The sequence below is a fragment of the Rattus rattus genome, chromosome 13 (assembly GCF_011064425.1).
Source record: "Rattus rattus isolate New Zealand chromosome 13, Rrattus_CSIRO_v1, whole genome shotgun sequence".
NCBI classification, from domain to species: Eukaryota; Metazoa; Chordata; class Mammalia; order Rodentia; family Muridae; genus Rattus; species Rattus rattus.
Window position 1 is genome coordinate 8137654 of NC_046166.1, and position 26489 is coordinate 8164142.

Consider the following 26489-nt stretch of genomic DNA (forward strand, 5'->3'; position numbering starts at 1 on the left):
CTTCTCTGGTGTGCATCAAGTAATGGTGCAAATCACATTTCCGTCCATGGAGATGAGGTTCTGGAAGTCTTAGAGATACAGAGCTTCTAATCTCTTACCAAGCCCATCATAACAGCTCTCCTTCCTAAACCATAAGATCTCCCTTCTTTTGGGAGGTAAATTTTCAGTCAGACATTTGACATTTTCCCCTAATCTATGGCCTTGGAGGGGTGGTCTTTGTCATCCCAGTTCCCAGGGGCAGAGACGGCAACAAAAGCATGTCTTTATCCATGAGACCTGTCTCCTGTGAATTAGAACCAATTTGGATTGAGTTATAAAATCTCTTTTAAATCTTTCAAAGGGGAGAGTCTCGTCTTCCAGGAAAATGGACTAGTTTTTCCCCACCCCTCTCACTGGAAACTGTAAATAAATACTATGTTTAAAACAAACATAAGACAGAGTGTGGAACAGAGACTGAAGGAATGGCCATCCAGAGACTGCCCCACCTGGAGATCCATCCCCTACAGTCACCAAACTCAGACAATATTGTGGACGCCAAGAAGTGCATGCTGGCAGGAGCCTGATATAGCTGTCACCTGAGAGGATCTGCCAGAGCATGACAGAAACAGAGGCAATGCTCTCAGCCAGCCATTGGACTGAGAACGGGGTCCCCAACGGAGAAGTTAGAGAAAGGACTGAAGGAGCTGAAGGGGTTTACAACCCCATAGGAAGAACAACAATACCAACCAGATCTCCCAGAGCTCCCAGGGACTAAACCACCAACCAAAGAGTACACATGGACAGACCCATGGCTCCAGCCGCATATGTAGCAGAGGGTGGGTTTTGTTGGGCGTCAATGGGAGGAGAGGCCCTTGGCACTGTGAAGGATCAATGCCTCAGTGTAGGGGAGTGCTAGGGCAGGGAGGCAGTAAGGGGTGGGTGGGGAGCACCCTCATAGAAGCTGGGGAGAGGGGATAGGGGGTTTCCAGAGAGGAAATTGGGAAAGGGGATTTACATTTGAAATGTAAATAAAGAAAATATCCAATAAAAGAAAAGAAAAAAGAAAGAAAGGCTTTGGAAGATAGAAAGAGGAAAATCTCCCAGAAAGGAATCTCGCAACCTAAAGAGCAGGGTAGTTATGGGTCCTCTGAGTGTGTTGGGCTGACCTGTACTCCCTGCAAATCACTTATTAAAGATCTAACCTCCATTATGCTGAATTTTGAGAAAGAGCCTTTGAAATGGTAACGGGTTAAATGAAGCCGTAAACAGGGGCTGTAATCCATGGACAAGATGGCTCCATATAAGGAGTCAGCGATACTGACTCAGAGAAAGGCCTTTTAATCACACAGTGAGAAGGTGGAAGTCTGCAACCAAGAGAGAAGCCGCAGGATTAAGCCATCCTTCAGGCCCGGTAAGTTAGAAGGACACTTTCGAGGCACACCGTCTGTGGTGGTTTTCTTATTGCATCTTAATTAAACCAACACACAGAGAGTTCCCCTTCCTTTTTAGGTAAAATAGTCAACCTATGGATCAGAAGAAATCAGAAACAAGAAAAGACAAATGGGAACCCTCTCACACATGGGCAAAGTTCCTACACAGGCCTGCTTTCTCTATCCACAGCAGAAGAGAGCACTCTTGGATAAGCACTTGCTTTTAATCCCAGCACGTGGGAGGCAGATGCAGGTGTGTCTCTGTGAATTCGAGGCCAGCCAGAGCTATGTAATAGAGAGACCCTGCCACTACAAAAGCAAAGCAAACCAAACAACAACGAACAAAGCAAACCCACAAACACACACAAAAGGGAAAGAAAACTCTTAGATAATGGCCTTTCTACTTCAGCCAAATATCAACAGGAATACTGCACAAGCCCCCAACTCTATATATTCCCATAACCTAGCAGTTCTACCCCCTGCTGCCACCTCAAGGCCAGCAGAGAGCCTAGTGAGCTATCCCCTCTGAGGATAGAGATGCCATGGTCTCTCATGGAGGCAGGGACTTCCATCTCCACTACATGGTGACCAGTCCACCCTACCATCATTCACACTGCTCCCACAGAAAGCATGTAGACATCTTGAACCCTCATTTAGCAGTAATGAGAACTACCGCCCCAACCAGAGTGCTGACAGAATGAAGGACTTGGATTTCTGCCTTCACCTAGATGTGATGACGTAACACCTCACCTGCTGCCGCAGGAGCGGAGTGAGACAATGAACTGGAAGGTTTACATAACACCCAGGGTCCCATAACATATGTCACTCAAGTTCCAGTAGAAACCAGTCGCCACATCAAGACTGGGGAAAGTGTGACCTTAGCAAAGTGAAAGATGTGCTCGAATATGTGACATACATTTTAAAATTCCGTAATCATGAGGTGAATCAACAAGCAATTTTGAACGTGTTTGAAAAGACGGGTTTTTTTTTTTAAAAAAGGCAGAATGTAAACAGAATATAAGCGTATAGCATCAGCATATAAACAAACTCTAAAAGAAATGTAAAGAACCAGATAAAGCATTTAGAAATGAATTTATAATGCCAGTAAATATAAAGGTATAAAACCAGTCATTGGATACAAGAGCAGAATGTAGGTAGAGAAGAGAGAGGGACCCTGAAGAAGGAATAAGATCAGAAAGACAAAAGAGGGAAAGAATGAACGGCACCTATGAAACCTGAAACAGAAATTACTTCATCAAATTCCCAGAAGAAGGAGAAAAAGAGCAGAACAGGAAGTACTCAGAGGAACAGTGGCCAAAACTCCCAGAATTAGTAGAAGTCTTCAATCTAAAGATCGAAGGGACTAGCAACCCCAAACAGAGTAAGTTAAAAGACATCTACACCAACATATATCATGTTAGGTTTATGAAGACCGATTAACAGAGGCAGATACTGGAGGCAGTGACAGAAATGGCACTCTCTATGGAGAAAAGTGGTGAGAGCAACAGTGGACTTCCTCCTAGACCCCGTAGGACTGGATGGTAGGAGAAGTGGGAACACAGAATTCAACCAAACAGAAACCCTTTAAAACAGAGAAATCAAAGCATTCTGGAAAGTGAGCGACAAGCTAACTCACTGGTAGGGCGCTTGCCTTTGATCCTGGACTAGGGGAGAGAATTGATCTCTAGTCTGTCTACCATAAAAGAGCAACTAAAGAGAGTTCCATGACAAATACAGACGTGATAGGGAACACTGGCACATCACCAAGGAAGAAAAGGCACTGGGAAGAGTGAAAATCTGAGTGAAAAGTTCGTAGGAGATTTTTATGTTTTAGTATAAAGCTAACTATAGCAATATTTTACATGGCTCTAAATATATACAAAGACAGGATGAGCATGTCATAAATGAAGGGGAAGTGGTAAGCTTTCTGCACTTCACCAGAGTTGACTCATTCAACACAACAGACCGGTAAGTTATACAAACCCAAGGCAATACTCATGTGAACATCTAGAAAGGTTATACAGATAATGTTAAAAAAAAAAAAACACTAAAAATTTTAAAGACCATGTGATCTACAGGAAGGCAAGAAAGAAGGAAAAGTTAAAATCAAGGGGGAGAAACAGAGAAAACAAAAATATAAAACGAGTTAAGCCAAAACATTTCAATAACTATTTTATGTATAAATAATCTAAGCACGCCAATTAGAAATAGTGGTAGGTAGTAGTAGAATATATTAGAATGTTACTCAGCTGCATGCTTCCTATAAAAAGCTCACTGTCAAATAAAATGTAAATCTGTTGTAAGCAAAAAGAAGGGAAGTACTATTTCATGCAAGCATTAATCAAAGGAAATCATGAATCTGAATTGGTATGATATATACTTCAAACATAAGAGAACCAGAGACCTAGGACCAAATTACATTAAAAAAAAACCAGGTAAATCTGCAAAAGGACATGGTGATACATGTGTTATATGTAACAAATACTTTGCAAATATGTGAAACAAAACAGAACAGGAAGGGAAAATATAGAATTGTCCTATTGTAGCTGAGTCATCAGCACTTCTGCCAACGGTGGACATAACAGCTAGGTATAAATTTAGCAAGGACACAGAACTCAACACCACGACCCAACAGGAGGTGTTTGACATTTACATAATATTTCATCTAACAATAGCAGAGTGAGCATTCCTTCAAAACACTTGCTGAACATATGACAAAACAGACTACATCTAGAGTCAAAGAACAGCCCTTGAAAATGAAAAAGATGTGTTTGTTCTCCCACCGTAATGGAAACAAAATAGAAACAAATAACAGGAAACAGCAGTAATTGCACACATGTTCGTGTTGATCAATGCATTTTAAAATAATCTATAAGTTAAAAGGAGAGTCACAATATAATTGTAAAATATACACCACATTGAATGAAAATACAAGTACACGATTTAAAGATTAGATTCAGGTAAAGCAGTTAGAGAGATTTAAAGTGTCATGTGGGTGTGTGTGTGTGTGTGTGTGTGTGTGTGTGTGTGTGTGTGTGTGTAGAGACAGACAGACAGACAGATAGAGGATGAATCACCAATATCAACAACAGAATGGATGACATCACTTAGGCCTCCATAGATATAAAAATACAATTTAAAATATTGCAACAACTACACACATAAATCTGACAATTTGGATGAAATGGGCCAATTCCTGAAATGTATAAAACTTCCACCATGCATTAAGAATGAAATAGATAATTGAAATGGTCTTATAACTATTAAGGAAATTGGCTTTGTATGTTTACATGTCCTTCCATCCTCCCCATAAATCTCTAGGCTCCGATGACTTTACTGAGGAATTCTGCTAGATGCTTAAGGTAGAATGAATACCACATCTGTGTGACTTCTTCCATGAACTACAAGGAGAACGCACCCCACTGTATTACTCTATTGCCAACACAACAAATATAACACAAGAAAACAACACAACCACCGACCAGTGTTCCTCGTGTACAAACAATAAAAACAAAAAAAAAAAAAAAACTCGAGCCATATATTAAAGGATAGACGTGAGCAACAGACTTCTATAGAACCAAAAAACAAAAACAAAAAAAATCCTCACATTATCAGAACAATTGGTATAAAAAAATTGGCCAAATCCAACATTCACTCATGATAAAATTTCTTCGAAAAGTAAGAATAGGGCCAGCGAATAGCTCAGCAGGTGAAGGTGCTTTCCAATAAACTAGACAATGTGAATTTGATCCCTGAAACAGGAAAAGAGAACTGACTTTTGCAAGTTGTCCTTCGATTTTCACATGTGTGCCATGGCCTTTATATGTGCGCACGCGCGCGCGCACACACACACACACACACACACACACACACACTCGCGCGCGCGCGCACGCGCACGCATACACTAAACAAACAAATAAATGTTTCTAAAAATTCATAAAATAAAATGAAACATCAACTTAATAAATAAAACCTACACAAGCTCTATAGTTCACAGATCTATAGGTTTAAAAAAAAAAACCTGAATCCTTTCTTAAAAATTTTAACATCGTAGAAGAGTCACGTTAGGATGGCCACGGCCTGGGAACTTGGATTCAGGCTTCCTCAAATAAGATGCAGTGTGGAAACTGTTCCTGAAGTTTTATAGTCGCAGAAAGAAACAGTCTTAAGGTGGGGTGTATTTCAAACACGCTGGTGGGCTCCTTGTGTAGGCAGCCTGCAGCAGGTCTGCACGTCTCAGATATTCTGGGGAATTTCTTAGCTTTGAGGTTGGGGAAAGGTGGTGAGTGATCTGTTAATACAGTCCCAAAGGTCACCTGATAGCCACAGGGGAGTTAGGTTATATTCAGAGAGGGCAATGATGGCCTAAGAGGACTAAAGATAGTCCAAGATGATTTGGTTCTGAACCACACACATCCCAACAATCATAAAGTTCTAGTCAGGCCAAATGTGTTCTAAGATCAGAAATAAGATAAAAACACCCACTCTTGCCACACTACAGCTATTCAACATGGTGATAGTAGCCTGACCAACGTAATAAGAAAGAAAAGGTTTACAGAGATAAATAAAAAATAGGTCCCCATTTTCATATAATATGACTAGTTAGTTACCCTTAGTAATTCTTAGGATGCCCTGTGTAATCTATTAAAAATTCTCAGAGGGCTGACAAGATGTCACAATGAGTAAAAGTGCTTGCTGCCAAACCTGATGGCCTGAGCTTGATCCCCAGAACCCATATAGAGAAGGAGAGGCCTCATTCCGGCAAATTGTTTTTGGATCTCTACTGAACCACATATGTATATACACACGCATACTCTCTGTCTCTGTCTCTGTCTCTGTCTCTGTCTCTGTCTCTCTCTCTCTCTCTCTTTCCCTCTCTCTAAATAGATGTTTAAAACTCTCATAGAATTAATAAATGGATTTGTCAATACTATAAGGTATACAATCAACATACAAAAGGTAAGTATGTTTTACATGCCAAGGACATTTATAAAAAGAAAAAAGAGAACTCCAATTATAATAATTCATAAAACTTAAATAATTGATAGTATAAAAATCATATATATAAATACTCCGATTTAAATCTAACAGGAGCACACAGGACACTTTTATGTTGAAAACACAAATCACAAATGAAAGAAAGGAAACTCAGAAAAGAAGGGAAGCTATGCTGTCTGTGCACAGGCTTTGGAGACCCGACATTGTGAAGTTCTGTTTTCCTCAAATGGATACATGGGTTTAACAGAATTTTCATCAAGCCCCTAGCAGAATTTTTTTCCAGATAGAGATGAGATTATTCAAAAGTCTATATGAAAAGGGAAAGGAAATCAAATTGCTAAGACGATTTTCACAAGGAATAAAGTTAGAGGAATCAGTATAGTGTTTTGGATTTCAAGACCATTGTATAACTACGTAAACAAGACCATATCATATTGCAGAGGGATAAACACACACGGAAGTGAAACCTTCAGAACAGACTCACCAAATATGCCCCACAGATACTCAGATATGGAAGAACCAGTCCATGGAGGAATGGAGGAATTTCTTCAACAAAGGTCCTCAGAGCAGTGGAACCCCCACAGGATAAAGAAAAGGAAACTTGGACATGAGTTTTATGCCTTATCCAGAAACAGACTCCATATGGATTTCTGCAACGCTACAAAACTCCAGGAAGAAAACACAATCCACAGGAGAAAGCTTTGACATCTAAGCCTAAGAAAAGGAGTCTCAGTCTTGACACCAAAGGTACAATTAATTACAAATTAAACCACCAGGAAATAAAACTTACCACTCATTAGAGCGCTCTATTAAGAGAAGCTAGAGACTAGTAATGAAATATTTTGAAGCCATGTATTCAACAACTTGCATCTAGAATATACAAGCAGCTCTCAAACTTCACAGTGTAAAACTCTAGTTAGCAAACACACAGGATGTGAAGTGATATGTCATCAAAGATGATGCACACATGATTTTTTGATACTCAATGTCATCAGTATGTCATTAAAGATGATACACACGTGATGCATGGATACTCAACATCATTAGACATGCATGCAGACAAAAACACCCATATGCTAAGCTGGGTGTGGTGATGGGAACCTTTAATCCCAGCACTTGGGAGGCAGAGGTAGGCAGATCTGTGAGTTCAAGACCAGCCTGGTCTACAGAGCGAGTGTTACAGCTAGGGCTACACAAAGAAACCCCATTTAAAAAAAAAATAGAAACATTAAAATAAACTTAAATAAATCCCTGGAGAATTATGCTGAGTTAACAAAAATTTCTGATGACTATACATTTTATAGGATTTAATTTATATAATATTCTTTTTTAAACATTTGTTTATTTATTTTATGTATATGAGTACACTGTAGCTGTCTTCAGACGCATCAAATCTCATTACAGATGGTTGTGAGCCACCATGTGGTTGCTGGGAATTGAACTCAGGACCTCTGGAAGAGCAGTCGGTGCTCTTAACCACTGAGCTACCTCTCCAACCCTATTTAATATTCTTAAAGTAACAAAATTTATAAAGATGGAGAGCTCTGTGGTTGCCAGGGGCTAAGGAGGAGGTGAGGTGAGAGAAAGGTGAGCATGGCTAAAGTCTCCTTCAGGGAATCCTTGAGGCGGTGGACACTCCCAGCACCTGGTCATCCGCACCCTGGGCATGACATTGTACCATAGTTTTGCCAGATGTCAGCTTGGGGTAGGCAGAGACACATGACCTCCATGTTATTGGGGACATCCATACTTATGCCAAAATAAGCTTAACGTAATTTGAAAAAGAAAGAAAAAGAGCTTCTCTTCACTCTTTTTCCTGTTCTCCAATACAATCCATTGAGTCTCGCAGATCCCGCCCTATCTCCATTTCCTGAAGACTCTGCTGAACCTTGGTGTATACCAGCTTTCCTCATTCTTGTGAACCCTGTCCACCTCTCTGTCCTCCTTTCCGTCCATCCCCATACCTCTCTGTCAGCCCTGTTACCTAGAAACATTTCTACCAGGGACCCCGAGTGGGCACAGGGGACCTGGACTCAGCCAGCACCAGAGAAGCCTCCTCCTGCAGTGAGGCAGACCCACAGCTGGACAGTGTGCACAGAGTGGGAGCCCTTAGAACACTCAGTCCTTTCTCCATCAAACTCCCCTCAGGCTCAGGGAGCGATGAGGAAGAGGAGGCAGAGTATGAGATAGAGGTGAGGACACTAAGGAATCAGTGTCTTCCAACAGCAGGACAGATGTGCACGCGAATTCAGCAGACCGTGGCAGCGTGCACGGGTGCAAGCCACATGGGTGCCAGCACTGAGAAGGGAAGCAGACATGGGCCCCATCCCTGACCAAGAAGCTGTCTCCAATTGACAACCACGTGCAAAGGAAAATTAGTTTTCTCCAAGGGATTCTTGGGTATAAAAATCACACTTAAGGATAGGTCCCATGCCTGGTAGATGGCTCACACAAACAAAGCAAAAACAAAACAAAACAAAACAAAACCTACAATAGTATTTTTGTAGTTTTTTTTAATTGTTTGGGTTTTTAAAAAATTATCAGTCTCTTGCTTGTATATTATGGTTTCTGATTTTTGTGTTTTATGGATTTGGAGGGTTTTTGGTGTGTATGTGTCTGTGTGTATGTATATGTGTGTATTGTGTATCTGTGTGTATCTGTGTGTGTGCGTATGTGCATATTTCTTGTGCCTTTTCTTTGTCATTATTGGTTGTTTTATTCTGGTTGATATATATATATATGTACACACACATATATACATATATATACATATATACACATATATACATACACACACACATATATATGTGTATATGTAGATATATATGTATGTATATATATATATATATTTGTCTGTTTTCTAGAGAAAGAGAGAAGAAGGAATGTGTCTTAGGGTTTTATTGCTATGAAGAGTCACCATGACCAAGGCAACTCTCATAAGGGAAAACATGTAATGAGGCCTGGCTTACGGCTTCAGAGATTCAGTTCATTATCATCGTGGCAGCATCCAGGCAGACACGGCACTGGAGGAGAAGCTGACAGTTCTACCTTTTGATCTGAAGGCAGCCATGAAGACACTCTTATTCCATATTAGCCACAGCCTGAGCGTAGGAGCCTCAACGCCCACGCCCACAGCGACACGCTTCCTCTAACAAGGCCACACCTCCTCCAATCCGGCTATACCTCCTAATAGTGCCTCTTCCCATGGGCCAAGCATCCAAACCCCACAGAGTGCATAGAGGTGGTGGGCAGGGAGGTGGGAAGGATCTGGGAGATCGGGAAGAAGAAACTGTGGCTAGAATACATTGTGTGAAAAATTATTTTCTTTGGGAGATGGTAGTATTTGTTTGAAACAGAGCCTCTCTATGTAGTCCTGGCTATCCTGGAGTTCAATATGTAGACCAGGCTGGCCTTGAACTCACAGGATATGTCTGCTGCCTCTGCCTCCTGAGTGCTGAAACCAAAGGTGTGTGGCACCATGCTTGGCCCCCCAAATTTATTTTCAATGAGAGAGAGAGAGAGAGAGAGAGAGAGAGAGAGAGAGAGAACTCAAAAGTCAAACTGAGCTCTTCCTCCTTGTTCTAAGCTCTCTTCCCAAGAAGAGAGAACATAAGGAGTTCCATTGTTCTAGAACTGAGACAAGGGTGGCAGTGTGGGTGGAGATGGGGCAGATAAGCAAAACCCACTTCCCAGATGCTTTAGACTTCAAATGCTTATAAAGGGGTGGCAAAAACTGGAGAAGTGAGGGTCAGAGAATTCTTTAAAACGGTTTGTGTGCTAGTGTGTGTGTGTGTGTGTGTGTGTGTGTGTGTGTGTGTGTGTGTGTGTGTGTGTAGAATATATGTAGAAGGTAGGGGAGATAAAATGCACCCAAGATAAAAAGCTAATAAATTAGGCTGTCATGTAAGGAAGACAGCAGCCATGGAGCCTACAGGTCTGCAGGCCATTGTCTCTGACTACATGGGCAGCACACACGTGGGCCTTGGGCAAAACAACCCAGAGATTTCCCCAAATCTAATAAGAGTTCTCATGTCTGAAAATCCTTGGTACACCAGGTACTAGGTCATATGCCCCATGATACCCATGGAAGGAGCTGGGATCTCCACCATGAACAGGAATCCCCATCTCTAGCTGACAAGAGGGCAGACCCTTTGCTCTGGACTCTCCCCTCTGGATTCAATCATCACAAAGGCCTCTACGCTTCTGCTGTGGAGGGGCGCGTAGCCCCAGACCCTCCCTCCGGAGAGAAAGAAAATCGTATTCCAATTCGAAAGCTCAGGAGGTCTTTCTGGGCCAATTAAATCAGAGAGACCGTTATTGCTAATGTGTAATTGGTTTTAAAGCCAACAGACGTGCTGAGCTCTGGATGACAATATTTAAACAGCATTCTGCTCCCCCTTCCTGAGTGGTTCTTGTAAACCATGACCGCGGCCTCACGCAGCTGCAACCACCTTCTGTCAGCTCCCTCCACGGAAGCAATGCCTTGCCTCTAATTGGCTGCTGGGGATAAATATTTACGGGCTGTGTAAACGGAGAGCATCTGCCTGTAAGGTCTGTTCCCAGGATCACCACACAGAGCCCAGGAAAGCTGGAAGCCTCGGAGGGCCTCTCCATGCTAGCCATACTTCTCCTACAAATTGACAAGCACTGTAGTCTTCCAGACTCAGGGCTGAACGTCTAATTAGATTTTCAGATCACGATAATGGCGTTAGCTTCTCCTGGGTTCAGGAGGCCACAGTTTCACAGTTTGGTGGGGAGGAAGGTCCTCTAGCGATGCAAGGCCCTTCTGAGGCCCCAGGTTCATCTTCAGACTCCGCCCCTTTCCCCCGGAAGTGTGGACCTCAGGCTGTGCAGCTAGGTGCTCACCTGTGCCCCTAGCCACGACCTCTAAGGCTAGGACGCTGCAGAGGCCACGTGGACCAAAAAAAAAAAAAAAAAAAAAAAAAAAATCTCTATATCGTAGGCAAAATGGAAACTCTGACAAAAGACAGAAATGCCCAGGTCAAGGCCATGAACAAACTGAGGAACTTGTTGTGTGGCTGAGGCTGGCATCTGAGTAACTGGGCTCCCAACTATAGCTTCACTCAAGGGAGGGCAACAGTGTGCTTTAAAAATGGAATCCTGGGGTTGGGGATTTAGCTCAGTGGTAGGGCGCTTGCCTAGCAAGCGCAAGGCCCTGGGTTCGGTCCCCAGCTCCAAAAAAAAGAAAAGAAAAGAAAAATGGAATCCTAGCCCATTCCAACCGTACTGGAAAATCCCTGGAGCAAAGGAACTCTCTCTCTGTCTCTCTCTGTCTCTCTCTGTCTCTGTCTCTCTCTCTGTCTCTCTCTCTCTTTGTCTCTCTCTCTGTCTCTCTCTGTCTCTGTCTCTCTCTCTGTCTCTCTCTCTCTTTGTCTCTCTCTCTGTCTCTCTCTCTGTCTCTCTCTCTCTGCTTCTGTCTGTCTGTCTGTCTGTCTGTCTGTCTCCCTTCTTTTCCTTTCCAGCATTTTAAAGAGTTTTCATGTAAACAGATGACCTCACTGTATGGCTTGCTGGGCCTTGGGGTTCCACTGTGTCCTATGCCACGACAGGCCAGGCATGTGGCCCCACATTCCTTCAGGACACTGTCTGAAATGCATCTCTGGTTGTAGCCAGTATGCCCCGGAACCAAGGCCTCCTGGAGGACTCTCAGTGTTGGGCCACAGATGCTGGGGTTACCAATGGTGCTCACCTGGTGTGGTGTCTGAGTGGGCTTGGAAGGGGAAACTCAACTTGGGATTAGGGAGGGAGTGGACTTTGCAACAGGCAGTCTGCTCCCCCTGTACCCCCTGCACTCCTGCTCCCCCTGGGGTCCCTGGTGGACCCCTCGTAAACCACTCGGTGTCAGTGAAGAGCGTTGGGCCCGCTGACCTGAGAGCTCACAGAGAGGACCAGTCCTAGTTGAGGGCTGTGTAGAGGATCAGGGATTAGGTCTGGAAGGAGAAAGGCTGTCAGTGTAAAGATGTGACCAATCCCCTGCTCCACTGGCTGTCAGCTGACCAGAGGAGGACTTGTTCTGACTAGAGGGCACATTTCCTGTGAGCAGTATCCATGGTCAGTCTGCTGGATAGCACCTCTCTGGCCTGCGCCAATGCGGGAAAGGGAGGTGGGACCACTGGGCTTCTGCTGGGAGTTGGGATCTATGACGTCTGGGAATGGCTCAACAATCACGCCGAGTCCCTTTGGGCCCCAGCAAACCCATGAGGAGCATGGCTGGCTACGGGGATTCCTCCTATTCCCCATCTCCATGTCTGCCCCAAGAGCACTTGGTCCTGACCTACTGCATGGCTATAACTACTCCATCCACCTGCTTCAACTGCGGCTTGATGCTCCTGAGTGCTCCCACATGATGCTCCCGAGTGCTCCCACCCAGTGCCCTGTGATCAGACACTACTGTTTTCCTTCATATCTATATATCTGGGGCCAAATTGGGTAGGTGCCTTCTCAGCCATCCATGTCCCTCATCCCCTTCCTTCCATTTGGATCTAGAGCCTGTAATTAGTTCCCCTTGCCCCATCTTCGGCTCCTTGTCACTACACTGTGCCGATCTCGTCCCTGGCATGAATACTTGGGCTGTTGAATCACATTCTCCTTTCATGTTATCACCGCCATCCCCATTCTCTGCAACTCAAACATCCATGTGGATGGATGTGTGAGCCCATACCCCCTTCTCTCTATTCCTGGACCAACCTCATCTCTGACTGACCACAGCACCCATTGGGGACTTATCTCTATTGGAAGCCAGCCCCTTACCTCTGAAGGCGCTTGTTACGTTAAATGGGGCCTCATCAGTGTGGATCTTCATCCAACAGGACTGGCATCTTTATAAGGAGAAAGGGTAGCGAGGACACAGAACTACACATAAAATGACAGTGTGGGGTCCCAGGCTGAAGCTGTCACCTGCAAGGCACTAAAGAGAGACCCTGATGGTGGACTTTAGCCTCCTGAACCATGAGGCCATCCACTCTATTGTTAACCACAGCCGGTGACACTTGGGGGTGGCAGGCTGAGCACACCACTACAGCGGCTCACTCCACTCAGATTCCAGCATCTTAGCACGACTTGCCCAACCACCTCCCCCCATCTCCTCGGAGGAGCTGAACTCTGTGTGTGTGTGTGTGTGTGTGTGTGTGTGTGTGTGTGTGCACAGAGTCTACTGTAACAATGTTAAGTAGCTGTTACTAAGACTGATGGTTCACAAAACCAGAGTCCAGAAACATCTATATCATTCCAGGGATGTTTCCTACACACACACACACACACACACACACACACACACACACACACACACGGATACTTTACATAATTTTCTGTCCTCAGAACCCAGCCCTCACTTCTCTTAGCTCATACCATGATTCTGCCCACCCCTGACCAGGAGCCACCTCTGGGAGCCTCCCTATAATCTACCATGCCGGCTGTAGCCCCACGGGTCTTGAACCCCTGTCTCTATCTGATTTTACCTTTGCAAATATTCCCTACCCTTACCCACCACCCCCTCCTTGGCAGCTCCCTTTTTCCTTTCCTTTGAGACACCTGCCTGCCCACAACTGTGCACTTACTTGCCCCTCCTACTACCTGTTTCCTGGCCTCTACCCTCTTCCAGAAATACCCCAGTATTCTGCTTTTTTAAATCCCCACTTTTCTGAACAGTCACCCACACGCATTAGGTCTAGTTGCTGACCACCTCATGAACAATTCCCTGCTGCTGTTTCTACTCATATATGCACCGGTAATTTCTCCCCTCTTGCCACAGCCTCGTCAAGCTCACAGACAGCATCGAGGTTGAAAAGCTCAGTAGCTCCTCTCTGAGCTATTCTTTCTTAGTCTCTCAACAGCCTTCCGTGTGGCTGAACACTCGCTCCTCCTCCCCTTCCCCATCTCTGCTTCCTTGTACTTGCCAGAATGTTTTGAGTCTTTCTCTGCTTAACCCCAAGACCCGGTTCCATTTCCAGATGATCTCATCTGGGCCATAACTTTAAATGATACTTACGGTCTGATGTCTTTCAAATTTATAACTGTTTTGATCTCTTTCTCTCTCTCTCTCTCTCTCTCTCTCTCTCTCTCTCTCTCTCTCTCTCCCTCTCTTCCTCTCGCTCTTGCTCCAGACACATAGATCTAACGTGACACGTCCACTTAGATGACTCAGGGTGGCCCAAATCAAATGTGCACGGACAGGATCTCTCCATTTTCAGCTTGTTCCTCACCTCAGCAAATGATACCAGCGTCCACTCAGAGGATCAAATAAGAAACCCAGAGGTCTTTATCTCTCCCCCTTCCTTCCTAGTGATGCTTCGCCCCTGAGACAGACTCACCCACATTCTTTCCTTTTCCCTCTCAGGCCTTGGCCATGCGGCCATCAATAGTTCACTTGGAGACAGAAATCATTTCTGAGATGGTTTCCCTGTTCCCCTCAGTGGTGGCTCTGGGGAAGAGGGTGCCACTCCGGGAGGAATTGGTTTCCTGCTGTGCAGAGACACTGCCAGTGGTACTAATTGGATTAATTGATTTGCCCAAGGGGAGGTGTGTGTGATGCCTTTCTGCTGAACTTCCTTTATAAACAGCACTTCCATTCAGAAAGCCAGATCGAGAGCCATTAACAAATTAATTCCGATTAGTGCTGCCCAAGCACTCAGACCTTAAGGCAACCCCATTCAGTCATCCCGGGCCTGGCCTGCTAATAAAGTGGAAACTATCCAGGCAGCAGAGGTGATTATTTTGATGCCTGCCTCCATTTCCGGAGGGAAAAAGAGCAGGGTGTGATTTCACTACAGCCTTCTGAGGGAATTAACCACCTTCAAATTCTAAGTTATTAATTCCACAACATGGCAGTCATATCCGTTAAAAAAAAAAGGATTTGGGGCACATACGTCTGTGTCCTTTGCCGTCCTCTTTTTAGGAGCAAGTATTCAGCAGGTGCTCAATATTTAGATGAAAGAATAATTAACTGGTAAGTGGTAATTCTGTCTGTCTGTCTGTCTGTCTGTCTGTCTATCTGGATCAAGCATCCTTAGCAAGCCTTCATTATGTTATTTAATATGTGCAATTGTATGACTGCTGTGGCTGGCCTGGCAGATTTGGAGGTTAAACCAAACAGGCCCCTGTCCTCCCAGACCCTCCAGCCAGGGTTAGGGGGTGGGGAAGGCAGAGCACTAACCAGTCAGGAAGGAACTTCCGGCAGGGTAGCAAGTCATTTAGGATAAGAAATTGGGTCAAGGGGACTGGAGGGATGGTCTAGGGGTTAAGAGCACTCACTGTTCTTTTGAGGATATGAATTTGGCCCAGAACCCACCCACATATGGGGGTTCCGTGACTGCCTGTAAGTCCAGCTCCAGGGATCTAGTTCGCTCTTCCGGACTCTCTGGGCACCTGCACCCATACACGTATTACCTGCCCCTAACACAACCACACTCAGGGCTGGGAAAGAGAAATGAGAGTAAATCTTTAAAACGCAGATCAAGACGACAGAGTGCTGCTAGCAAGGCCGAAAGCTTAGGAAGGCATGAAGCCCTGGCACTCGAGTTGAGCTGGGCAGGTACACAGGGTTGACCAAGTCTGGAGGAAGAACTTTCTGAGACGGGGCCTGGACAAGGCACTACCACCTGGGAGCCAGGACACCTGACCAGCACAGGTGCCTTTGCTCACCACACTCTTCTTATGATTTCTAGAACAGGGCACCTTGGGCCACTCATGTGGTACCTGCTGCTCCTATTGCTCCACAAGGGTAAAAATGGCATTCCGGTGTCCTTGGACTTCTTTATGCCTTGTCCTGTTCCTGTCACTGGCCTGCATGGGGACTTTGACCTCTGTGTCTCACATCCTAGATCTAGCTTAGTCTCCTCGTTACACACACAGAGCCTGGATTGTGGCCTGGTCCTGTGCAATCCCTAGCAGTGGGTAAGGGTCCTGGAAGTCCGGCTTCTTGTTACGTGATGTCCACCATAGGCAAGGAAGGAAGCCGTTCCTCCATGGATGGATGGCTTTTGGTTTGAAAAGTAGTTTCTAGAGGATGACTGAAAACTTTTAAAACTGGGGCTGGCAGACACTAGGCAAAGTCAGGGGAACCCTGAAGAAGAAGGGGGAGTAAAGATTCTAGGAGCCGGAGGGGTGAAGGATACCATAAGAACATGGCTTACAGAATCAACTAAGCAGGAACCATAAGGGCTCACAGAGACTGAATGACAGCCATGACCCTGCATGGGTCTGAGCTAGGTCCTCTAGATATATATTACAGTTGTGTAGCTTGGTGTCCTTGTGGGTCCCCTAACAGTGGTGGTCTGGGTGTCTCTGACTCTTTTGCCTGCACTTGGGACTCTTTTCCTCCTACTGGGTCACCTTGTCCAGCCTTGATACCAGGGTTCATTCCTGGTCTTGTTGAAATTTGTTATGTACTGTTTGGTTGATGTCCTTGGGAAGCCTGCTCTCTCTCTCTCTCTCTCTCTCTCTCTCTCTCTCTCTCTCTCTCTGAATGAGTATGGATTTAGAGGGGAGGGGAGGTTGGAGGGGGGACTGGGAGGAGTGGAGGTAGGAGAAACTGCAGTAAAGAATGAAAATTCAAACTAACACGCAAATAAAAACTGGGGACGGACAGGTAGGTGAATTGAGAGAAATGCTTGACCTACAAGCGTAAGGGCTTCAGTTTGACTCCCAAGAACACATGTAAAGTTAAATTTAAAAACCGCACTGAGCAAGGCTGGGTGTGTTGGTGCACCCCTTTAACCCAGGAACTCAGGAGGCAGAGGCAGAGGCAGAGGCAGAGGCAGAGGCAGAGACAGATAGATCTGTCTTGAGTTCGAGGCCAACCTGGTCTGCATAGAGAAACTCTGCCTGGAGAAACCAAAACCAACCAAACAACCAAAAAAAAAAAAAAAACAAAAACAAAAACAAACAAACAAAAAAAAGCAAAACAAAAAACCAAAAAAACAAAAAACCAAAAAAATCAAAAACAAACAAACAAACAAACAAAAACCCCAACCAAACCAAACCAAACAACAACCCACACTGATCACAGTATAACACACTGGTTCTAATCTCAGCATGGGGAAGGGTTGAGACAGATGGATCTCTGGGGCGTTCTGGCTAACCAGCCTTGCTTACTTGCTGAGTTCCAGGAAGTGAAAGATCTTGCCTCAAAACGGGACACCTGATGAATGACAGCTAAGGTTGTCCTCTGACCTCCATATGAACACATGCACACACATGTGCACTCACATACACATGAACATGAACACACACAGAGCGGGGAAGTGGGGAGGGAAGGACTGGGGAGAGTAACTGGATTTGTAGTGAAGATGCTCAAAAGCTTCACAAGGACCGGTTGGTGTGACATGAGTCACGTCCAAATTGAAAAGACCTAGAACCGAGAAACCATATGAAGAAGGAAGCCAACTAAACTCCCAGAAATGGTCACCACACCAAGACCCCGTCTGCCTGCTCTTTCTGTGACTCGGGGCTCCAAATGAACACCACACATCCCACCCGTAAAACACAGCTGCTAGCAGTCCCGGGCCTTCCTCTCTCTCAAAACCTCCTGCACTCGGTATTCCCGGATGACCCACCATTCTAGGGCTCCTTTATCTCACCCAGAAAGTTGGAGTTACCATCACGCAGAGTATAAGAGTTCCCTTCTGTTTCAAGGCTCCCCACTGCTCCACCCTGAGTTGGAGGGCTGAGCATCCCGCGCTATGGCTGATGGGAATGAGAGTGTGTGCTTAACCCTGGAGGAGGAAAAGCTAATGGGCATGAGGATGAGATGGAGATGGGCTGATACTGCAGCTAACCTTTTAAGAGGACCGTCCTGGCCTTGGCCCACTCGCTCCTCCCGTCTGACGTCAGCAGGCCGATTGGAGGCAGGCGTTCATCCTCGTTGGACGCCATTTTGACTATCTTTCTCAACTGAGTGAACAGATCACCCTCACTGAGACGGCGGAAATTAATGACAACATCCAAGACAAAGAACTGTGGGGGAAACAGGTCAAACACATCACTTGTGGCAGACAGCCCAAGGCTCCAGGCCTTCACAGAGCCTTCACAGAGCCTTCACAGAGAAGCTCAGGCCCAAGGTTCCCGGGGTGTTTAATGGTTCTGAGCTGTTTAGTTTTGGAGAACGTCCAAAGCTATTGACTGTACTCGGACTCCAAGCTCTCCCTAACACAGGGCAGATTAAACCTAGCTGTGAGAAAGCCTTTTCGTTCCTCTCTTTTTTATTTTTATTTTATTTTTATTTTTTTGTGGTTCCTGGAGTGTGCGAAAAATCGTCATGTTTGCAGAGAGCCGGGTATAAACCGGAACAGCCACTGTTTGAAGGCAGTGTTAATCAAAGTTAAGAGGGCTTGCCTGTGACTCAGCAGCTGCCCTTGTATATGCAGAATTTAGCCCAGGGCTTAGAGAAGCACATCCGTGTGCACCGGAAGAATGTGAAAAACCGTGTGCAGATTAGACCTTTTGATTTAGCAAAGCAGCAGAAAGAACCTGTCTGGTTTGGGGAGTATATTGGATAAGCAAAATGAAGTACACCTATCCAGTGCGCAGTGAACTAGATCGAACAACTGTAGACAGAGTTGTGGCTATAGATCTAAACGACAACGATAACATCGTCGACAACAGCAGTAACAACAACAAGCCAACAGTTGTAGACAAATATTGAAATAAAAAACAACACACAAAACACCGGGCACGTCTATGCACATGCATCTGTGTGTGCGTGAGCTCGGCATGCATGTTCTACAGCTTTGAAAGCCAGATCCTGGGACTTGACAAAGGGTCTCTTTCTCTACACAGCCTGCCACGTCCTTTTCGGTATACAGACACAAGTAATTGCCCCACCCATCACCCTCATCGAAGTCCATGAAGCCTGACCTTTGTTTCCCAAAGGCTTGGATAGTGTGGGCGTATGAAGGCTGAGAAACACTTGGTTTGACTCTCTTTGAATGAAGATGAAGAAAGGTTTTCATTTTGTGGCTGGCTGGTCAGGGTGTTGTTAGATAGGCTGGGAAGTCTCCTGCTAGCTTTTAAGCCCTCAAATGGTGGTCACAGCTACCCTCAGAGGACAGGCTTTCCCCAAGCTCTCAGTTTACTGAAATGAGCTCAGGAAGAAAGCATTAGACAATAAGTACGATGTAGGGTAGGATGCAGGGATGGTTGTCAAACTTAAGCTTTCAGTATAAAAAGATAGTAAGACCCCTCCCCAATCCCCACTCATTGCTACATAAAATATTTTGGAAAGCATCGGCATACAGGCTATCTAGTGTGGTAGGCACCAGATGGGGTCAATAGCCTTCATGCTTAACTTGTTCCCCTGCTGCAGGGACCTGTATTGGCCCTGTAGAACCATGTCTATCAACCTGGCTGGACTTGGGCAGTGGGTAGGACCTGGGATCCTTCTTCCTCTTAAACACACCATTAGCTTATCCAAGCCTCACTTTCTCACCTGTCAAATGAAGACTCAAAGGGCTGCCTCTACAGGGTTATTGTGAACAATTTCATGACGTTGGTAAATGTAAGTTCTGGACCCACAGTCTTACACAGGGAGGTCTTGTCTGTCAGTCCTTACTCTGTCCACCCATCTGATTTCAAGGAAGGATATGGACTATGTAAAATGAATTGCTGTGAAGACGAAGGATCCAGGGCCACATTGGACCTCATTCATGACCCTAAGCCCTTGCCTTCTTAGGGATACCAACCCAGGGGATTCATTCCTTAACTGAATATTCTTTTCATTCTTACAATTCGGCTGCTGAAGAGAAATGGGCAGACTCAGTAGGAAGTCCTATGGCGGGATGCTTCATGCCCCAAGCTCACTGTATGACTCGGGGAACCAGCCTGCATGCTTGCGAAGAAGCAAGAATGGATGATCACACCTAGCCATTGTGTGTTCCACATCCTCCCCAGGTCTGAGAACCTGTGGCAATGGGCCGCTTACCTGGTTGCCGCAGGCCACGATGACATGCTCAGGCTCGGGCATGATACTGCTCTTCTGGGCCACCAGTGTGTCCTGGGTATGGCCAGGAAGCCGGTAAGAGGAGAAGAGTCTGTAATATTGCTTCATACAGAGGGGCTGCCCTGAGAGCTGCCCCTTGGCCCAGTCAGTGGGAAGGGAGTGGCTGGAAGGGGAGAGGGTGAGAGGACAGAGGAGGAGAGAAGGCGTTGGGATGGGCTCTACGGTAACCTTATTTTTTTTCCCTTTTTGAAGGTTTGTACATCAAACACAGGGCCATATTCATGCTAATTGAATACTCTACCACTGGGTTTCTACCCTGTAGCTTCTTGTTGCGATTAGGCTAGTGGCGAACCAAACTTACAAGGCCGCTGCTGCAGGGCCATCCTTCATCTTGTGAAGTAACAGATTGTTCTGCAGTTCGTGGGGCACCTCAGAATTTCCACAATTCCACCCTCACCCCAGTCTCAGGTAATACACATGTAATTTTTCCCGTCTAACTCTCTGTGCCTTTGCTTACACTGATCTTTTCTTGGCACACCTCTCCCTCTACCCTTGTGCTCCTTTGTCTTTTTAAGACAATTCCTCCTTCAAGAGTTTATTCCTTATTACCTTTCCTGGAAACCTTCTCAAAGTTCAAAGTAGAACTTGGAGCTATTTGTCATGTGGTTTCTGAATGATATGTTTATCATTCCACCCATCTATTCGTCATTCATCTATATTCTGTCCATCCATCTGCCTATCTATCTATCCACCCATCCATCCATCCACCCATCCATCCACCCACTATCCATCCATCCACCATGCATGCTCAGATATCTATCTATCCATTCACCCACCCACCAACCCACCATCCTTGCATCCATTCATCCATCCATTCATCCATCCATTCATCCATCCACCCACCCACCCATCATACACCATCCATCCATCCACCATCCACAATCCATCCATCCACCCACCCACCTATCCATGCATCCATGCATCCACCCACCCATCCATGCATCCATGCATCCATCCACCCACCCATCCATCTATCCATCCATTCATCCATGCACCCACCATCCATCCATCCACCATCCATCCATCATCCATCCATCCATCATCCATCCATCCACCAGCAGCATGTATACTTCCATTATATAGCCATCCATCTATAGTCTACCCATCCACCCACTAATTCACCATATATCCATCTTCTGTGGGTTGAATGAGAAATGCACCACCATAGGCTCAGTATTTGAATACTTGGCCCAGTATTTAAACACTTGACCTCCACTTGATGACCTTGTTTGGGGAGGTACAGAATCTTTAGGAGGTGTAGACTTGATGGAGTACGTACATCACTGGGGGTGGACTTTAAGAGTTTATAGCATCTACTTTCTTGAGCTCTTTGTGCACTCCTCTCTCTCTCCCTCCTTCTCTCTCCCATTTTCACTCCCTCTCTCTGCTTTATATGTGCTGTTTGAATGTGTTCAGCCTTCTTTCCTTCCTCCCTCCCTCCCTTCCTTCCTTCCTTTCTTTCTTATCTCCCTGGTTGTTTCTATGCCTTCCTTACCATTCTTCTATTTCCCCCTCCCTGTCCCCAAACCATAGGCCAAAATAAACTCTTCCTTCCAAAGCTGCTTTTGGCCCTGGCACTTGACGACAGCAACGGGAAAGTAACTAATGCACCACTCATTCATCTGCTCCTCTTCCATGCATCCGTCCATCCACCCACTCACTCTCTCCTGCCAACATTAAACCATCCACCCCCGTGCATTCACCCACCAATTCATTCATCCGTCCACCACGAATGTGTGCACACACGCAATTATTCATCCACCACACATGCACTCATGAAGAATTTACCCATCACTCTCCATCCACTGTGCATCTAACCATCCACCATGCGTTCATCTCCCCACCATTCATCCAGCTATTGACCTGGTCTCCATCCACTGACCCATCTATTCTCTGGCCCTTTCAGTTTCTAAAGTTTGCTGAGCACTTCTAGTTGGGCACTATTCTGAGGTCTGGTGAATGCAACGATAATTAGACACGATTTTCCCATGCTGACTGCTTATGGGTCCTGGGATGTGTGGCTGGGGGGTATATTGCAAAGTGGCAGTCTGGAGGCAGGTCGAGTGACAAGCAGGGGCAGGAGCCCAGAACTAAGGGGAAGTCTCATAAAGGCCTGCTTGACTGAGCTGAGCCCAAAAGGGCAAGAAGCTTCCAGGCAGATGGGCTAGGCGGAGTGCCCCATGGCACTGCACTCAAAGTGAGGATTTGAGGGAAATTTCATGACTGACTTACTTGTGTCAGAATCCAAAAGCATCTGTAGCAATGGTGTGAAGTTTATGCCAACTGAATTCAAAAGTAGAACACGTGGTCTTGTGTTTTACACTTGTGAACTTTTTCTAGTAATTGTTTTTTAGTTGTATTTTACACTATTTAGGAGTAAAGATCCTTTTCAGGAGACAGTTTGAGGGTTACCAGTGGGCCAATGGAAGGCAGAAAGTAAGCAGAAGGTTGCAACTGAATGAAGAACGGAGAAAAGGCTACCAAAATGGACAGGGACAGGCCCAGGGCTGTGGTGGCAGGGTAGAAGTTAGCCGCTTAGGCTTGGTGCATTAAAATCCCCATGGTAGCTCTGAGAGGCAGAATCAGGCTTTGAATTAGTTTCCCTTTTTTCCCCTTGGTGCTAAGGGCTGAACCCCGGGTCTCATTCATGCTACACACCATCACAGAAACACAGCACTCCCAGTTCTGACATGGCGGGGGGCGGGGCGTGCATGCGTGCGTACGTGCGTGCGTGCATGCATGTGTTGGGAGGGTTTGTATTTGATTTTTCAGTACTGAAGACTAAACCCAGGGCCTCACCCATGCAAGGCGAGGGCTTTATCACTGAGCTATATTCCCAGTGTGTCCTGTCCTGTTTTTGCTTTTCTAATAGCTCTGCTTGTGTAGGAAGAGGACCAAAGTCTGCCCCAGGAAGCACCAGGAAGACGACTGTAGTGACAGTAGAAAATAATGTGGGTCGGGTGGGAAGGATGCTTGGGACCTGGCTGGGGTAGGTAGTGACCTCATCTGAACGCCATGGATGTCATGGAGGGAGAGACTCCTGGACCTACAGATTGGGATACACTACTGCCTGTACTGAGAAGACAGGGTGAGTACGGAAGAAAGCACATGGGAGAGGCGTACAAAACTCTACTGGGTCCTTTGTAGTGACCAGCAGACACCCCAGTGGAGATGTCCAAGGTCTAGGGAAGGGATGGGGGTTTTATTTTATGTCAGTTGAGAACCTTCTGAGAGCAGGTAAGAGGCCAAGCTTCCTCTTGTCTTCCAGACATCAATACACTGGAAATGAAGAGCTAGTTAATGGGATGCCCTACACCCAGACTCTTCCAAAGTTCCAGCCTTATGATATTTTCAAGTACCGGACACACAAACCTTTATGTGGGATTCTGTGGAAACAGGCGCCCGTGCGCGTGCACATAATATGCTCACAGATACACATATATCTGCACACTCAAGTGAGAGTTGGGGCGGGGGTGGTGAAACATGGATGGTTCTGTGGTCCCTGGGTTCTGCTGCCAGGGTTGGAATCTTCGCTCCTTCCTCTACAGCCAGAATGCTGAAAGGGACAGGCTTTCTGACGACAGAGATGCTGTGTGAATGAAGGAGTGGGTTCTACAAGGAGTTCAGGCTCAGCCCGAGGAAGAAGGGAAGCTGTAGGAACATGGTTGGAAGGGGCAGCTCACAGGCCCATCAGTCTGGTGTGGAAAGAGAGCTATCAGACTGGCCCCAGGTCAGTGCTCTGGCTAACACCCATTTCAGATTCAGATGTGCTGACCCTAGGGCCAGAGCCTCACCTCTCTCACCCTCTTCCCCAGAGAGCAAAGTTGGGTAAACAGTGACTGGGATCAACATAGAATAGAGAGCGAAGACTGCCCCCCAACCCCCGTGCCCTTGTGGCTTTCCTACTTCTCGGCTGTTTGGCCATGGATACATTTCAAACCCTCTCTGAGCTTCACTTGCTTATCCATGCATAGGACACTTCCTTCGGGCCCCTCCTTCATTCCAGCATCCATAGCTCCAGTTACCACATAGTTCCTAGTGCCCCAGGGTTGGCTAGGAGGGAGACAATTCTCCTAGCATTAAGGAGAACTTGCTGCCGGCATAGCTGCCACCATCTACAGGAGTATGATGCATACACTGAGCTAGAATGGGCATGTGGACACCAAGGCTCAAAATGAGAGGCATCCAAGTGGGGAAAGACGAGGTCAGGAGGGAGAGCCCTTCTCAAAGGTCAGAGAAAGGCTGGGCTTACTTTAGCAGCCAGGAGAGGGGGGCTAATGCAAGGTCCTGGTGCTGGCGGTGGGCAAGAGACATCACATAACTGAGTAAAAGACTAGATCTCTGCCCTCCGGAGCACCCAGTTTGTCCTGGAGACAGATGTGAGAGGAGACAGCCAGGCAGAGCTCTACGCATCCCGAGCTGGGGCCCCGGCCTACCTGTCCAGCAGAGTTTTGTAGCTAAGCACACCAGAGATGAGGCAGGCTGCAAATCTGCAGGGACGTGGAGAGAGGAGTGTTGTCAGTCAGCCCGGCCACCCCCACTCTCCCACCTCTCCTTTTTCCTTCCTAACTTCCTCCTCCCTTCCCTTCTCCTTCTATGCCTTCCATGCCCCCTCCCTCTGCTCCAAACTCACCCATGTATCACCTGCCATATGTCAGGCCCATGTGCACTAATGGGGTGTGGGTAGCACTGCCCCTCCCCCAGTGCTGTCAGCACGCTTGCGGATTAAAAATGGTCCTTCCATGAGAATTGGGGGATGGCTTAGCTCTTGGGGTGGGGGGAGGAAGCCAGAATCACCTTGAGGAAAAAGAGGTCCCTGAAGAGGCAGGAAGGGAAGGTGAGGGGTGAGGCTCCCTCTGGACAAGGCCAGACCTGTGGCTGGATCTTTTGGGAAATGTAGTCTCCTGGGGGCAAGCCTGCAATTTTGACCCTCTTAGTGGCTAATGAAAAGGAAAGTGAGTTCTGGGAGAAAAGCCTCAGGGACTGGTTGGAGGAGACAGTGCCATCGTAACTGTCTATGGATGACGAGGCCCGGCTTAATTGCACGAGAGGAAAATGCCCCTCAGATGCAATTTGGAGAACTGTCTTCGGAATCCATCCATCCTCATTCTTCCTTTTAGAGGAGAGGGGGGCAAGTGGGAACTAGGCCTAGGCTGTGCCTATGTTCACCCCACTGAGACATTAGGAGGATGAAATCCTGACAGATTCCAACAGGGAGAGCCTTCTTCCCGGCCCCTGCCCACACTGCCACCATTCTCAATGCACCTAGAGGCCCTTTCAGCTGCTCACTGAGCTCTGAAATTGCAGCAGATGGCAGCTGTACCGGCAGGGAGGGGAGTGCCTCCCCAGGAGTCTGAAGCAGGGCTCCAGGGGCTCAGAGGAACTCTCAGACACCTGGACCAGCGTGTCCCAGTCGGAACTACTTTTAAGCGGCAGCTCATAGACCCAGGTCAGAACTGCTGTGTGGGTCCCTGAGGCCAATGGCCCCCATTAGCACCATCGAATAAATGTGTTTATCATGGAGTGATAGCAAGCTTAACCTCCCTCTGGCCTGATGTCTGGCTCTGGGAGAAGATGGCTTGTGTTTCTTGGCCTCGGGAAGCTCAGTCAATGCACAAGCTGTAGCCTCACCTTCCTGGTGAGGCCAGACCCCACATCTCAGGTGGATTTCCCTGCTGAGCACCCAGGGGGCTTCAGGGCCTCACCTTAGCTGGTCATTGGTGTCTTGGAAGTGCTGCCGAGCAAAGATCACAGCAGGGCTGGAGTTGACTGGCAGGGCCAGGCGGTTGTTCAGGTACATGTCATTCAGCCAGTATTCAGAGACCTGCCAGGGAGCACAGGGAGGGGCGCCATTACATCTGACCCCTACGCAGCCCTCCTAAACAGGCACTGTGTGAGCAGAGGCCATCAGTCCTATTCTGCCTGCACTGAATCAGGCCCTGCTTGGTCGATCATCCATCCATCCATCCATCCACCCATCCATCATCCACCCATCCATCATCCATCCATCCATCATCCATCCATCCATCCATCCATTAATCCGTCCATCATCCATCCATCCATCGATC

The 26489-nt window shown here is 46.5% G+C and overlaps 1 protein-coding gene across 1 annotated transcript in view; it reads right to left on the reverse strand.

Moving 5' to 3' along the window:
- The window catches only part of Chat (choline O-acetyltransferase), a 51202-nt gene that overhangs the window by 19531 nt on the left and 5182 nt on the right, over positions 1–26489 (reverse strand). The window contains exons 3-6 of the mRNA XM_032919318.1: positions 26127–26245; positions 24858–24911; positions 20344–20524; positions 18203–18380 (exon numbers count right to left, since the gene is read on the reverse strand). Coding sequence (XP_032775209.1) covers positions 18203–18380; positions 20344–20524; positions 24858–24911; positions 26127–26245 — 532 coding nt within the window. The remainder of the gene's footprint in view (positions 1–18202; positions 18381–20343; positions 20525–24857; positions 24912–26126; positions 26246–26489) is intronic.